The sequence below is a fragment of the Athalia rosae genome, chromosome 1, assembly GCF_917208135.1.
Source record: "Athalia rosae chromosome 1, iyAthRosa1.1, whole genome shotgun sequence".
Taxonomy (NCBI): Eukaryota; Metazoa; Arthropoda; class Insecta; order Hymenoptera; family Athaliidae; genus Athalia; species Athalia rosae.
The window spans coordinates 10,281,575-10,296,264 of NC_064026.1; the positions used below are offsets into that span (position 1 = coordinate 10,281,575).

Sequence of the window (14,690 nt, forward strand, 5' to 3'; positions counted from 1 at the left end):
CTTTCGACAGTAAAAAGGCGAGGCGCTGATGCTCGGCGTCGCATCCCTTGATGCGGGGGCGTCGGAGGCGTCGTGGCGCTGGTGTCGCGGGCGGGCGCATTGGAGAGGGGGCGGGTGGACTACGAAGATGCCGATGCGCCGGTGTCCGGAACCTGGGGCTGTCTCGCGCCGCGAGGGCGATGAGTGTTATTCTCGGCGCCCTAAGACTTACCTGGTGGCTATCCTGCCTCGTCCTCCTCATCGGACCGACCTGCACGCAACCCGAAGATGATCTTCGACATTCACCCGAGGATCCGGTCTACGAGGAGGAACCACCCTTCTCGTCGGATGACGACGACGAGGATTTTATCGACGCTAATACAACAGGTAAGAGATCATCCCGGTTTCCTTGATGTATACCACTGCTGAGACGAGGGTGTTCGAATCTGCATCCCTTTGTTACTCGAAAATTATTGCAAACCCACCCTTGCATCGGATTTCTTGTTCATTTTTTGAAGAGCGATTGATCGCCAGTATTACACCCCCTGATAGTGAAATCGCCGATTGCCAAAATTCTCACCCTCTATCGTACGCTAAAATTCACCCTCGATAATATTCCAGGACTTTCCCTTTTTTCGGTCCTTGACGTCCGAAATTTCCTTCATCTCGAGCTCGAGTTACGTAAATCAATTCTTCTCCTTCCTCGGACAACAACCTTCGCGGCGTCACTTTCAGTTTCGCCGAGGGGTCCAACTCCCAGAAATCTTCCGAGTCAAACTCCGGAGAATTCATACGCGTGCCAAAGTGAATATCACGCGTACTTGAGTTTTCATCAAGTTTCGGTCAAGCCTATAAGAAAATCGGGCGAAATGTTGCTATTTAGTATTCCGTTTGCGGGCCACGTTGGGACGATCGTAGAATTCACACGTACGGTCGGAGGGCCCCAGTTCGAATAGGGATGGAAAATTTTCCGATACCTCAATTTTGTCTTTACTCGCATTAATTATGTGGTGTACCAACAAATTAAGCGGACCTCGTGCAGCGCTCTCGCGCTACCCCTGGCGCACGGGGTATTGATTTTTAATGGATGCTGCAGGTACGACGCTCTCGCCGCAAGTGCTCCGTCGTCGCGATGCCTCACGCGGAGGTGCCGATGCGCTGTATACGCGCGAACGTGTGTACACAAAATTCGCGCCATAAATACACGCGGCCGAATTCTTTGGACACGTTTCGTATCGAATGAATTTTTCGCCCTCGCGACGACACCGCTATGCCGTTTGGGATGTTTTTTTATATTCTTCGTTTTGTATCATCCCCCGATCTCACGATCAGCTGCGGTGGATCCGATGGATCCGAAACGATAAATCGAGGCAATTTGTCCTCTCAAACGCTACCGTTCTGCCACACGTACACTTTAAATAAACTTGTCACGTAGCGGATATGACCTAATATCCGATGGTTTGTCCAATTATCAAATCAGACGGCTGGTATTTGGCGTGACTGACGTAATTTAGCGCCGCAGGATAATATTCAACCGGATGACCACAATGGGAATTTTGTTCGGCACGTTTTCTCAGAAATTTTTCAATTTTCCCCGCAGATACGTACGAATATCTCTGAGGTCGCGATCGATCAACCGTCGCGATTAATATATATAAATACGTAATCACTAAAAATATAATTACTATATAAATCTGGGTTATGCCGAAAAATGGAACCTATATCTCTACCTATAAAGTTTCACGTAAGCCCAAGTACCGTGGGGTAATGTGGAACTTTTTGCTCAGCTATTTCGTTTAGTTAACGACTATACCGTAGAATTTATATACCTATATGTACCCTGTGCACCGCGGTGCATGCATCTACTTGTAGGTTTACCGAGTAATTAGTGTAAAGAATATCACGCGGTGCGCCGCACCGGCGTACCAGCAATGAGCTTATGTAATGTGCCGGTACTCAAATTTTTCGAGTTCTTCAGAGCAGCTTTTCTAGATATATATATATATATCTATTCATTATAATCCAGGGAAAAGCTAACCAATCCTGAGCTTATACTTTGCGGAGCTTGCTGTACTGTACACGCGCATACGATAGATGTGCTTTACCGAAAAACTCCCGATTGTTACAGTCTTTCAGAAGAATCTCATCGATTCCTACTCGTCCTAAGTATAGGGAGCGCAAGCTCGGGTACCTCGTTCGCGCGTTATATACAGATATACATGTAGGTATCGTTTCGTTTCAACGTAAAGGATTTTCAATATACGTATGCGATTTTTTAACACTCTACCTCAAACTGTTCAAAGTGCTCTTGTTAATCGTAAAGCTTCCGCAGGCGTCTATTCGCACAAAGAACGCGCGCCTGAATAAAATAATTGAAAAGTTCATCTGAAAAAAAGTACGGGTCAAGACGAATGAAAAATTGAACGAGAAATTTCGGTGTCTTAGGAATTTACTCGACTGTCATAGACGCATTTGTTCATCGATTGGACGGGGTAAATGTGCAGAAAATGTTGGTTCATCGAGGAAGCGACCTTCCGGAATTTCGTGACTTGAGACGGGTAACTCTTATCGTCGAAAGCATATCGCGTTTTATTCAATTCTCGCACTCAGTTGATGGCTTGCCACGATCCACGCTGCTTATATACCGAGATGTAATTTACAATTACGTGGAAAGACCGGACGCGAGAGGCAATTTTACATTTAGGCTCGCGCGGGCGACGTTAAGCGGTGAGCTTAAAGACCGCATGTATCTGCGACGCTCCTACTGTCCCGTAACTGAATTTGAGTAATGTATTCAATTTGAAAAATTACCGCGTAGCTTTTTCGACTCACAGAGGTACCAACGGCGAATCCAAGTTTTTTCCAGATGAACTTCGGCCTCCTGTTTTTCGACTGGACGTAATAATATAATTGCTCAGCAGGTTTTCGGATCACCTGTTTTTTTTTTTTTTTTTTACTGCCGGATTGCACAAGTTTTAATGACGCCGCGATTCGCCCACACGTTGAATGGTGAAGTAAGAAAACTGAGCATCTATACGTACATAGATATAATGACCTCTGTTGGTGCCACAGCCCCTGAAACGTGCATATAATTCAATTTTAATTGCTTCGAAAATTACCGCTACTGCGTGCATGAGGTTTGAAATTCGTACTTGTTCTTATGAAACGTTAGTTCTTCACACATCTGCAAAGTAATAAGAATATCCGTTTCCAGCTAATCCGGAACCTGTTTTTCGCAATGACTTTGCCATGCTGCAAAATTTATCTCGATCTGACGGTGAAATCTTGTCCCGAATTGCCGGAGATCGAAAACGAATCCAATTGTTGCGTTTTGTATGAACATATCGATTGATTTTAGTTTGTAAATTCCAAATCACTCGTTTGTATAAAAATCATTCAATCATACAGGACGCGAAAATTCCTCTCATTTGAGCACCTGGTTTTTGAAATTCGTGACACCGTGTAACGAATGTGTTGTAAATTTCATTCAATTTTTGTTGACTACAAGTAAACCAACCCCACCGACACGAATGTTAACTTTTATTCAAAGGGTAACGATGCATAACAGGTATGCAATGCTGATTTAATTCATTTTGTTTTTTTATTTTGAAAAATACTCGTTATCGCGTGCAGCTTAAAAAATGAAAAGCTCAATACGGGTAGGTAGTTTGTAGAAAATACAACGGGCATATCGGCCAAAAACTTTGCGATGAGTGGCGAGGATAGCAATAACAGCTGTAATAATAATTGCGCGTATGATGCACGGTACAGGACTAGGGTTGCGAGTTTTTGAAGAGATTTGAGTGCCAAAACGGCAATTTTATCTCCTTTATTATCTCTGACCTCATATAGTCCTTCACCTTTAAGAATACTACCTGCAAAAACTTGGCAGGAATCCAAAGAAAGTTTTGAACTTTCAAAGAGGCGTGCTATCGCGCACCTATCCCGTGTATATCTACTCAGTAAGTACTCGATAATGCAATCGTCAAAGTTATACGTACGAATGAAAATTTTCTCACTCGAATCGTTGTTAGTATAACAATATCGCAGATCAATAATCATTTCGTATTAGATGAAGTACTGTAAATTCCTCATCGGAAATTTACTGGAATTATTATACGTGAGCAATGTAATACGTAGTGGCGTGCGGAGATCGTTATCCAGATATAATACGGAGCCAACCCCCGTCGTATTGATGATAGATAAAACGATGAATTTTCCAGCAAAATGAACCCGCACTCCCTCGTTCGTTACGTCGCTTGATAAAGGCGTGCATTCACGTGTTTTCGATAAATTCTGACAATGCATCGCTCTACAGCTCGCTTTGCGATCTAGATGCCAACGTGCGACGAACGGATAGAACGACTATTGCTGTTATTTCCTTATCTAATCAAAAGTGAAGCTCGCTAAGGAATTTCGATTGTTAATAAGTCCAATGAGATCCAATTACACCGTAAGAAAATTTCACAACGAAAAAGGAAAACATTACGAATTCTATAATTACAGAAAAGGGACAATATTTGGGCTCCCCTTGCGACCTCGAATGTAATTCGGAACTTCAGCATGTCATTTGTGACCCTCTTACTGCTCATTGCGAATGCGAAAAATTCTTCCCGGTTAAACTCGGACCCAGCAAAGGATGTGCCAAACGTAAGTCATTCAGAACAAAATAAAGTAGTCTACGAAATAACCAGCGGTGCACCTAGCGGTAAGTACGCATATATGTAACACGGTTGAAAATTTTGCATTTTTTTTTTTTTTCTATTCCTTCACAGCCAAGAAACTCGGAGAGCAATGTTTTTACCGGGCAACCTGTACCTTCGCGGATCAGTACGCAACCTGTACCCAAGTTCAGCACAACGCGATTTGCGAATGCAAAACAGGATATCATAGAGTGGCGTTGTCCAGACCTAGTAAAAAGGTCTTCTGCGCTGAAGGTGCGTGTAACGTAATAAGAAAATCCCGTAGTCACTTTTTCCCCCATTTCTGTCGCTCCTTCGAATAAATTCTCTCCGAACAGATCTCGTGCTGATAGCCAGAGACGTCCCAACGCTACTGGGCGTCGCGTCAGGCCTAGCGATATTTGGGGCTCTAATCTGTTTCGTGCTGAAACTATTTAGCCGTGCAAGATACTCGAGACCCAGACACTACGCGAACGCAAATCACGCACCTCCGATGCTATTCTCAAGCGATACGGGTGAGCGTCCATTATATCCTTGAGGAACTAATTTTTAAACAGAAGTGTTTAGCCTTAATTTAAGTTCGTGTTTTATATAGATATATATACATATTATATATACGTGTCGTGTCGTTTGCATATTGCGTTTGTTGGCATTATATTTATTTCTCTGTTATACATATATATATAATACCAAAACCATTATAAATACAATATAAGTATATAGATGTATCATCGATGACACTCGATCATAAAAATATCTCGGATACACCGTGTATACACCCCTTCCGCGTGCAGACTTTCGTTTATATTTGTTTCGCTTATTTTCATTATTCTTTCTCTTTTTGTTCTGTTTCTTTTTTTTCAGTTCTCTCGCCGAAAAAATCGAATTCCAATCGAATTCCAGGTATCCCATTGACTCTCCACGGAGGTCGGCCATCCTCGCGGTCTAGCCAAAGAAGCGGAAGTGCCCTTGCCTCTGCGTTCTCCAGGCGACCTAGCAGTGGCGGAAGTCGTGGGCCTCTGGTACCCACTTCGCGAGCAGGTGCGGCCCGGGCCGCCGCCATCTTGCTTATATCGTGCCACCTTCAAGCTACAACGAAAGGTGGTGGAAACGGTGGAAACAGGCATCGACGGACCCTTAGCGACGTTGCTGAGGGATCCTCGGACGGCCTCGGTAGAATCTCGTTGTCGCTTTTCGTATCTTCGAGTTATTCAAACCCCACCCCACCCCAATTTATTATTATTATTATTATTATTATTACTATTACTATATATATATGATACCCCACCCCTATTTTGATGTTCCGTCATCCCTCGTTTTTATGCATCTGTGCATTTACTTCACACGTCTTAAGTGTTTCACTTTTTTTCTATTATCGTTTTGTTCTTATTATACAAAAAGCCACATATGAATGTCATGATGAAAAATACTGTCTCCGATTTGTGCTGTTTCAATATCGGTACTAACGGGGGTTTAAACGGATATCATAAATAATCTACAACCCTGTGTTCGTCACGTTGTCTGCCGTCTGTCAGCTTCAGTTATACATATACCTGCGTATATGATCTATTTCCATAGACGCATCTCGTGTATATTATTATATTCATTTTTTTATGTCGTTTATGATGTGCTAAATTATTGTGCTTGCGTTGAATTTCTTGTCAAACATAATATCTATATCATACATTCAGAATTTTTCCAGACATTGCTCATTTCGCAACAATTCTATATTTATATAGGTACAAAATCATGAACCACCATTACCACTCCCTGGTCGACAATTATCCGGGTATCATGACCCACAATATTATACACCTGCATTTTCATACAAAAATGTGAATTAAAACAGAATACATAAATCAATAAATAATAATAATAATAATAAAGAAAAAGATATCTCGGTGTTAGATCGGTTAAATTTCGAAACTTATACGTTCGTTATTTTTCATACATGTAATAGGTAGATTGCTGTTCCCATATAAAGTCGTAAAATTACGTATATTTTATAAAAACATATATATAAAGGGGGGAACGAGACGGCAAGATGGCAGCGGCCATGATTTTATAACACGTACGTCATATATATAATGGTAAAAAGAATAGAGAAAACACGAATGATAATAATTCCGGTAAGAAAATTCCAGTATAAAGAAATTATGCAAATTCGCTGCACTAGCTGATTATTTATAGTCTTACATTGCTGCACTATCATCATATATTCTTATACTAATATTATACTGAAATATCGTTATTATTGCTACATAATAATTATTAATCGCATGATAAATCTTAGAAGCAGTGCATATACCAATATATATTTATATATACTCATATACGTATATATATTACATAAATAATTAACAAGTTAGTTTATAGCAATTGTACGTTATTATTCGATTAATAATACCTACCTAAATAATGCAGCTTTGCGTAACCCATTTTCTAATATTCGTATACATATATTCAATTCCCAGGAATATTATAGATGATTATTTCGTAAAAATCATTATAACTAATTATCACAATGTACTAGCAGCTACATCACGTTACTAAATTCGAATTGAAAGACACAAGCTACATATTATACACACATGGGATACGATAAAATTTCAAATGAACTTTCTTTTCTCTCTCTTACATAGTCGTTCTTTCAATGTATAGTGACAATATCAATTTATCAATGAGAATCTCGAGTCCAAGGAACGCCATATGTAACATCTTTTATCGTATCTCTTCGCGTAGTGCAAAATTTCTATACGCATAGTCGATCATTAGATACTTACTAGATAGGAATAATTTTCTCTTGTAATTTGTTTATTTTATTTATGGCTATTACAAAAACCAAATATAATCTAATTGTTTTAACACATCTATACACGAATCAATCGCACTCTAAACATCCAATACCACTGACTAATCATAGCATGATTTTTCAATTTTTATCACATTATTGCTTAAAAAAATAATTAATAATTGTCTAGTGAATGTGACGCATGAATGATCCTTGAATATATCATTGTCGACTGATCATAATCATTAAATGTTGTTGTCTTTAATCCCGTGTAGATATTTGTAGCTATACTTACAGAACTGGATGAATAAGCGAACGAACAAAATAATTTTTCCTCTTGAATTGTACGCTCGCGATTTTTCCTTCATCGAAGTGTACTAGACATCCGAAGTCATAACCCGTCTTTGAAAAATAATTACAAGTGTCCTTTGAATCACTTTTTCTATGAGCTGCCTTTTTTAAAACGTGCTTTGAACCTACATCAGATCGAATCCATTGCTCTTAATATAAGATTGGCAAGTATAGTCGAGACTCTGAAAGAAGAAAAAAAATAATCTGCACGATGCACAGAATTTGTTTTATTACAACGCTGGCAAAGTGCCGAGTCCATTATACCTCACCTTATGTACAATATACATATAGGTATTATGTGTATACCTAGTTCTCAAGATATATAATTATTCACAAATAATACGCTGCGGCAGCAATTTTTAGCTTTTACACATACATTCTTCTCATTATCGCGCTGATAAGCTGCAGCATCTTTGATTTTATTCGGTTCTTACCCATTAATTTGTACATATATATTTATATAGTCATCACCATTAATTAAAATGAACCAGCCCTAGCGCTTGAATAAATTATACCAAACGATGTGTGTGCATTGAAAGCTTTATGAAATGCACGCGCGCACGCACTCCAAGATATATGAAAGCGTTTTGTTTCTTTGTTTTGGATAATTTTTATTTCAATGTATTCTCTTTTTTTATTCGGTTCAACAGTTCTTATTTTTTTTCTTGTTCTCGTGATATCAGCGACAGATTATTTCAGGAATTTCGGTTCCTCCTAACGTTCGAATTGATTTTATTTTCGCAGGTTCACGTCGTCCTAGTTTAGCATCGATTCATAGCTCAACTTCATCAGCGCGTAGTTACAGTGCACGAAGACTTGAAAGAGAAAGAAATGAAAAAGAGCATCGAGTAGCTCTTCAGGAGTTGAGGCTACAACGTCAAAAGGAACAGCAACAATCAGCCCCAACGCCTAGCCCGCGAACTCCGCATTCTACGGACGAACTTCTTCCCGCGGTCGACGAGGTTGCCGAGGTGAATCTCTCGCAGACTTGTAATTCATTGAGCTCTCCCCGTCTCACCTTGCTCTGCAATCGAACATGATCGCAACGAATGTTTCAGCAAATACCAACAACGTCCGGTACATCAGGTACGACGACAACAATAACCGCATTCGCTAATGAAAGTATCGGTGATACCGATGTCGTTACCGCTGTTCCTGCTGCAGCTCCTCCAAAGACGAACAGCTACAACGGGCCTTGCACATCAGCCGACAGTTTTCAAGTATAGCTGGCGACTGATTTATAGCTGCGTATATAGTTACGGTTCGTGTACATAACTGATTGTTTAAATAGAAGAAAAACTATTATTATAACACAACACATAACGTATTACAATATCAAACACTGTAATTCCGAGTGCGTATACACTATACATATACTACACCTGCATTATGTCATTGTTAGAATACTTACGTATATTACGTATTTTACATTGCATAAAAAACATTGTACATTTCAAAATTTTCACATTGTTAGTCATCTCGTGCTGATATCGTTTTTGGTAGAAATTTCACTGCGAACGATAACTTTATAATATAGGTACACATACATGCATCAGAAAACCAACTGAATATCCCGAATTTATACAACCACTTCGAATTACAGTGCGACGACGATTATTACATATACTATTATATGTTACGACACGGTGGGAATAAGCAGGCTTAAATCAAATTTGAATATAACTAAACAAACTAATACATAATGAAAACAAAGTTGTATAAATAAGGCAAACGGACGTATGATGTAATTGGAGTTTATAAACTCTAAAGCCAAAAATTACTAGATGGAAATCAGAGATAAATTTTACCACGTGAGTTGATATGATATATACATATACCATGACGGAATTATATTTAAAAGATGAAAATTAAATCATATAAATATTATACACAATAATGATTAACCTCAGTACAATTATATAATATACTACATAATGCGAATGAACGTATATGTATAATAATCTACTAACTGAAAATACGTTATAATAATAATGTTCGTTATTATTGTTGTTATTATTATTATCGATATCCCGATTATATCATCATAGGCTTTTACTGACCAAATTGTAATGTTATAATCAATCCTGGACAGAGCATATGCGCGATATAAGTGCGACAAATTATAGTAAACCAACATGTGGAATATATACATGCAAGGCATTTAATAACGACTACGATTCTAGTTTGAAAATAGGAAGAACCATAAAAACCCCTCGTATAAGGCGTTGTCGAAGACTCGTATTTCTAACAATATTTTCAAGTGTGCATAATGTCAAGTCTCAATATGTTTAACAGTCGAACTTTCTGTATTCTCGAGTTCATACGAATATACCTAATACGCTTTGCAATTGCACAGTCTTTTACTTTTTCGGACAATAGGTACATGTCTTTAACTTTGTTTCCGTCAAGTATGAGTTAATTGATAGATATGAATCCAAAAAATCAGCCACAAATGATTGAAAATAAATAGATCGAGAAATTATTCGCTATTTTGACACATTTCTTGATAAAATTTTTGATGCTGCAGATTAAAAGTCGTACACTAATTTACATGTCATGTAATGAACGATCGACAATTACAAAAAATCATATAAACTTGTGTGTGTAAAATGCATCGACAGAGTAACGCGATTCCAGCGTGACGACAGATGAATAATAATAATAATAATGATAATGATAATGATAATTAAAATTATTATAATAATTTAATTATATTAATAACAAAAAAAAATAAATACGTCTTTTGATATAGGTACGCCCATTTGTTATATGCTTGGAGATCGTATACATATATTTACACATATGATATTAAAAGTTTAACCGCTGTGTGTTTGGTAACTCTTTGAAATACATACGGCATGAAACTGACATCAAGTTCTTCAAATCGTCCGTTTTATTTATTCATTTCGATTCTTTGTTGTTGAATGAATACAATATCGTATATACATATAATCAAAGAATTAGCCTATAATAAGTCATATAGTTTCCCTAAAACTGCAATAAATTGAAACCGAATATTCACGAGTTTATCTATTAATATCATTCAATATGATTTGATATTATTATCACTGAAGTATATTGTATATTAAACGTTCGTAAAATTGTTCAGCTGCAGAGTACAGAAATATATATGTATAGGTGTACTGCAAGGATCAATATTTATAAAACTACAAAAAAAAAACGAAAAAAAAACAAAAAAAAAAAAAAAAAGAATTCTGCCAGATTATACCTAATTAATGAAGAAGCTCATATTATTTTGAGCAACCCGATTCCTAATTTTTACATGGCCATCATAAAGAAAATCCTGACAAGTTATAGGAGAGGTGAATTATAATCTACCTTGAGAGTAAGAATTAATTATTTATAATGCTGTTCGAGTAACTTTGCTGCCTTTTGAAAAACAAAAAAAAAAAAAAAAAAATGTATGGTCGTGTGTGTTTATCATATTATTATACCCGTTTTACTGGTCGTTTGTATAACCATATATCGTTTGTTCTACTATACATATATATTAAATTATTAACATATACACCATACTTATATGAAAAACTGCATCTTATATACATATAATTCACAAAATGAATCTGGCAGTGAGATTGGAGATTCGGAAATTTATTAATAAAATTGGATCTCGCGCTTTGAGGGAACAGATATGACTGACTCTGGTAAAAATATTTTCCGATAACGATCATGAGACGACATCCTAATGTGCAACTGAGTGCGACGAGATTTCCCCACCTCGTAACGAACAATAAAAAAAGTAGCATAGAGAAGTAATCGATTCCCACGAAAGTTTGCCGACCTCAACGACCTTCCGATAAGTTTTTTCGGAGGATCCGGAAACAGTCTGACCGTCTCAATGATACGGATTTTTCTGCTCAGGCAGTACGACAGCATCGATGGCGCTCCTTTTGTCTTAACTCCAGAAAAGTCAGCCCGCTGATGCTTGCAGGACCATCTGGAGCAGGAGAGTATCTGATACCAAAGTTGCTCTGGATGAAGAATAAGGACGGAATAAAAATGAATCTGGGAGTGAAATAGGTGGTTTTGTTAATAGAATCGGATGTATATTATACTCTCGTGCTTTGTCGGAACAGAACTGATGGACTCTAATAGTGATCATAATTGCTGGCCTGAAAGCGACAGGTCAACAGTCACAGAGTCAGTCGAAAGCGGAGATTGTCACAAATAACAGCTATGTCCGTAAAATCTCCCGTCGCAATAATACATACATACCTGATGAGGGACATATTCAACGACAAATCGACCTAAAGACTGCATGTGCGACCTGCACCATTTTTCACTTTTATTTCCTCGAAGTCTCTCGTATTTTTGGTACAAAGAGACGAAAAAGAATGTTGGTCGTCACTGGGCGACGAATTTGAAACAAAAACCCAAATCGATGTTGGTAGTTTGTTTGAATTACACTGTACAACATATTCACAAATGAAAAATTGTGATAGCCGAAGTCAAGTTGATTTGCCATGAATTGTCCCATATATATTCGCATATCTTTGGGTTTTGCACGACTACGTGGTTATACGTATTTATAAGTTTATCAAATATCATACCTATACTGTTATCGTTTTACATTGTTTTAAATGTTTATTGTATAATAAATTGTAATATAGTCGTTGGGCAAATAAAGCTCGTTTTCTATTAACAGCTATCGTCGCGATCTCAATATATACGGATATTTTTTACGGAGTTTATATGGTAGTCACCCCATATGGTAGTTAGCTCTGCAAGCGAAATTTTTCAACAGGAACAGAATAAATATTGCCCAAATTAATTGTCGTGAAACGATAAACTCAAGTTATCTACAATTTTTAAAGTAAATTTCACTAAAAAGGGTCCAGCTTTTTATTAATAATTAACAAACCGACGTAATTAGACTAATTGTCGAACCCCCAAGCCGTTCACTCCCCTACAACCCCTCTATTCTGAGGACTTGAAATGAATTAAATATTTCGGGATAATCAAATTTCCCATATATCGCAATGAACCAGCTTTTATTGTTGTGAAATACAATTGAATACTTCTATGTAATATCTATAATGACCGTCGAGTGCAAATTCTGCACTTTAATAATCGAAATTACGAGTATAAAGTTTTTCCAGTTCCAAAAACTACTGCCGCAGAATTTAATTCTCCTAATGCCACCGTGCCAGAGACTAAAAGATTCATATTACATGTTTCTATAGGTACATATAACAAGGATTTCGCAGATTTGACGAGAGGATAAGCGCTTGGAAACAAAAGGAATAATAATAAAAAGAAAAATGGAAATAACACAACTGCAAAACCACTTAACGTGAAAATCCCATCTCAGTCGAATTTAAAGGCTCAAGAGTGGTGTGAAGAGCAGCTCTCCTCCCTCTCGAGGAAAAAAAGGAATATATTCTAAAGAATGGTAGAGGAAATAAACGTGGTAGTAAAAGAGCCGAAGACATTTAAACAACAGCTAAAACCGATAATTTATTTATCATGGCTCATGGGGACCGGGATGTGCAGACCAGATGACTGGCGAAAACTTACAACATTAATAAAGCTTTTTCACTTTACGATGTGCTCAGTTGTGGTGACTTATGGGATAATAGATTTCTTCACGATCGGTACCATTCTGAAAAGTGAAATGTTCAAAATAATGTACTACACGAACAAAGCGGTGGTATACGTGACCTCATACTACTACGTTTTTCTCGGTGTTTTTCATTACAAAAAATGGAAGAGATTTGTTGAACGAATCGATTTATTGGATAAGAAAATACATCGGGAAATATCTATGAAAAATCGATCTACTATAGTACACCAAATCATGGCTCTGGCAGTTACCGCACTGATAGGACCGCTTTCCCTCATCTCTCATGTTGTCTATTATTATTTTGTTGATCCATCTCTGATATTTGCGTCCGATGTACTTCTCTATTACACCATAGCTCAATCACTGTCGACAAATTTTTGCTTCGATGTAATCGTATTAGCTGTTTATCAGAGATTCAAAACAGTGAATAGAATCATAAAACAAATTGGGGACTCTTATACCGCGCCTTGGATCGTCCTGAAGATCCAGAGGCTGAAGGAAGTGCATTATGGTACAGGTTTGCTTTTTTAAAAAAGCATATAACTCTCTTTTATTTACAAAAAATAACAATTTTCAGGAATCTGTGGTCTCGTCGGCATCGTGAATAACGCTCATGGAATCCACTTGCTTTTGAGTTCAGCGAATTCGTTCATGATGGTGGTAGCTACATTGTTCAGGATCTACATAGGGGTTGTAGAATCACAGTTTGGATTTATAATGATAAACAACGTCATCTGGATTGTATATGCCATGCAATTTGCGCTCAACTGTTACGTCTGCACAATTACATCTCGTGAGGCAGCAAGGACTGGAATTTTGATTCACGAAGTTGGGCTGAAAAACAACCAACTGACAAACAAGCGTTTGTATGGCGGCAGCATCGCTGGGAGTAGACGATCTTTGAGTTATCAACCGGAAACAAAAACCTACGAAGGCACCTGCATCCAAAATGAAATAATGCAGTTTTCTTCTCAGCTTCAGCAAAACCAAGTAGCTTTCAGCGCCTGCGAATTTTTCGTACTTAACAACTCGCTTTTTCAAGGAGTAAGTGTCGCTTACATCCTCAGTTAACTTGATAGAGATTGTTCTTTATTTCGTTTGTTTCAGTTTATTGGCGTGATAACGACCTATCTAATTATTCTGATACAATTTTATCGCCCCCCGGAGAACAACGAAAAGTTGCAGACAATTCCGGAAATTGCGACACTCAATGTCACTGAACCGCAATTCTCTATCGGCGATTAGATAGAGTTACTACTTGGAAGGAATAAGTGGGATAGGTGATGAGGACAGACAACCCTGC

At 37.9% G+C, this 14,690-nt stretch overlaps 2 protein-coding genes across 4 annotated transcripts; both read left to right on the forward strand.

Annotated features, from left to right (window-relative positions):
• Positions 1-95: 95 nt before the first annotated feature.
• LOC105683652 lies at positions 96-10,671 on the forward strand. 3 transcript variants are annotated; one of them, XM_048651460.1, is made up of 7 exons: positions 96-366; positions 4,486-4,629; positions 4,755-4,916; positions 5,000-5,176; positions 5,565-5,834; positions 8,548-8,774; positions 8,862-10,671. In XM_048651460.1, the coding sequence occupies exons 1-7, from the start codon at positions 180-182 to the stop codon at positions 9,027-9,029; spliced, it is 1,335 nt and encodes a 444-aa protein (XP_048507417.1). In that variant the 5' UTR covers positions 96-179; the 3' UTR covers positions 9,030-10,671. The 3 variants fall into 3 exon arrangements, with proteins under 3 accessions (XP_048507417.1, XP_020706666.1, XP_012251828.1); XM_020851007.2 differs by having other exon boundaries at positions 98-366; positions 5,565-5,702; XM_012396405.3 differs by having other exon boundaries at positions 99-366; positions 5,526-5,702.
• Positions 10,672-11,455: 784 nt separating this feature from the next.
• On the forward strand, positions 11,456-14,648 carry LOC105683619 (putative gustatory receptor 28b). Its single transcript, XM_020851008.2, has 3 exons — positions 11,456-13,898; positions 13,965-14,431; positions 14,495-14,648. Exons 1-3 carry the CDS (start codon positions 13,214-13,216, stop codon positions 14,630-14,632), a joined length of 1,290 nt encoding a protein of 429 aa, XP_020706667.2. The 5' UTR covers positions 11,456-13,213; the 3' UTR covers positions 14,633-14,648.
• Positions 14,649-14,690: the final 42 nt, after the last annotated feature.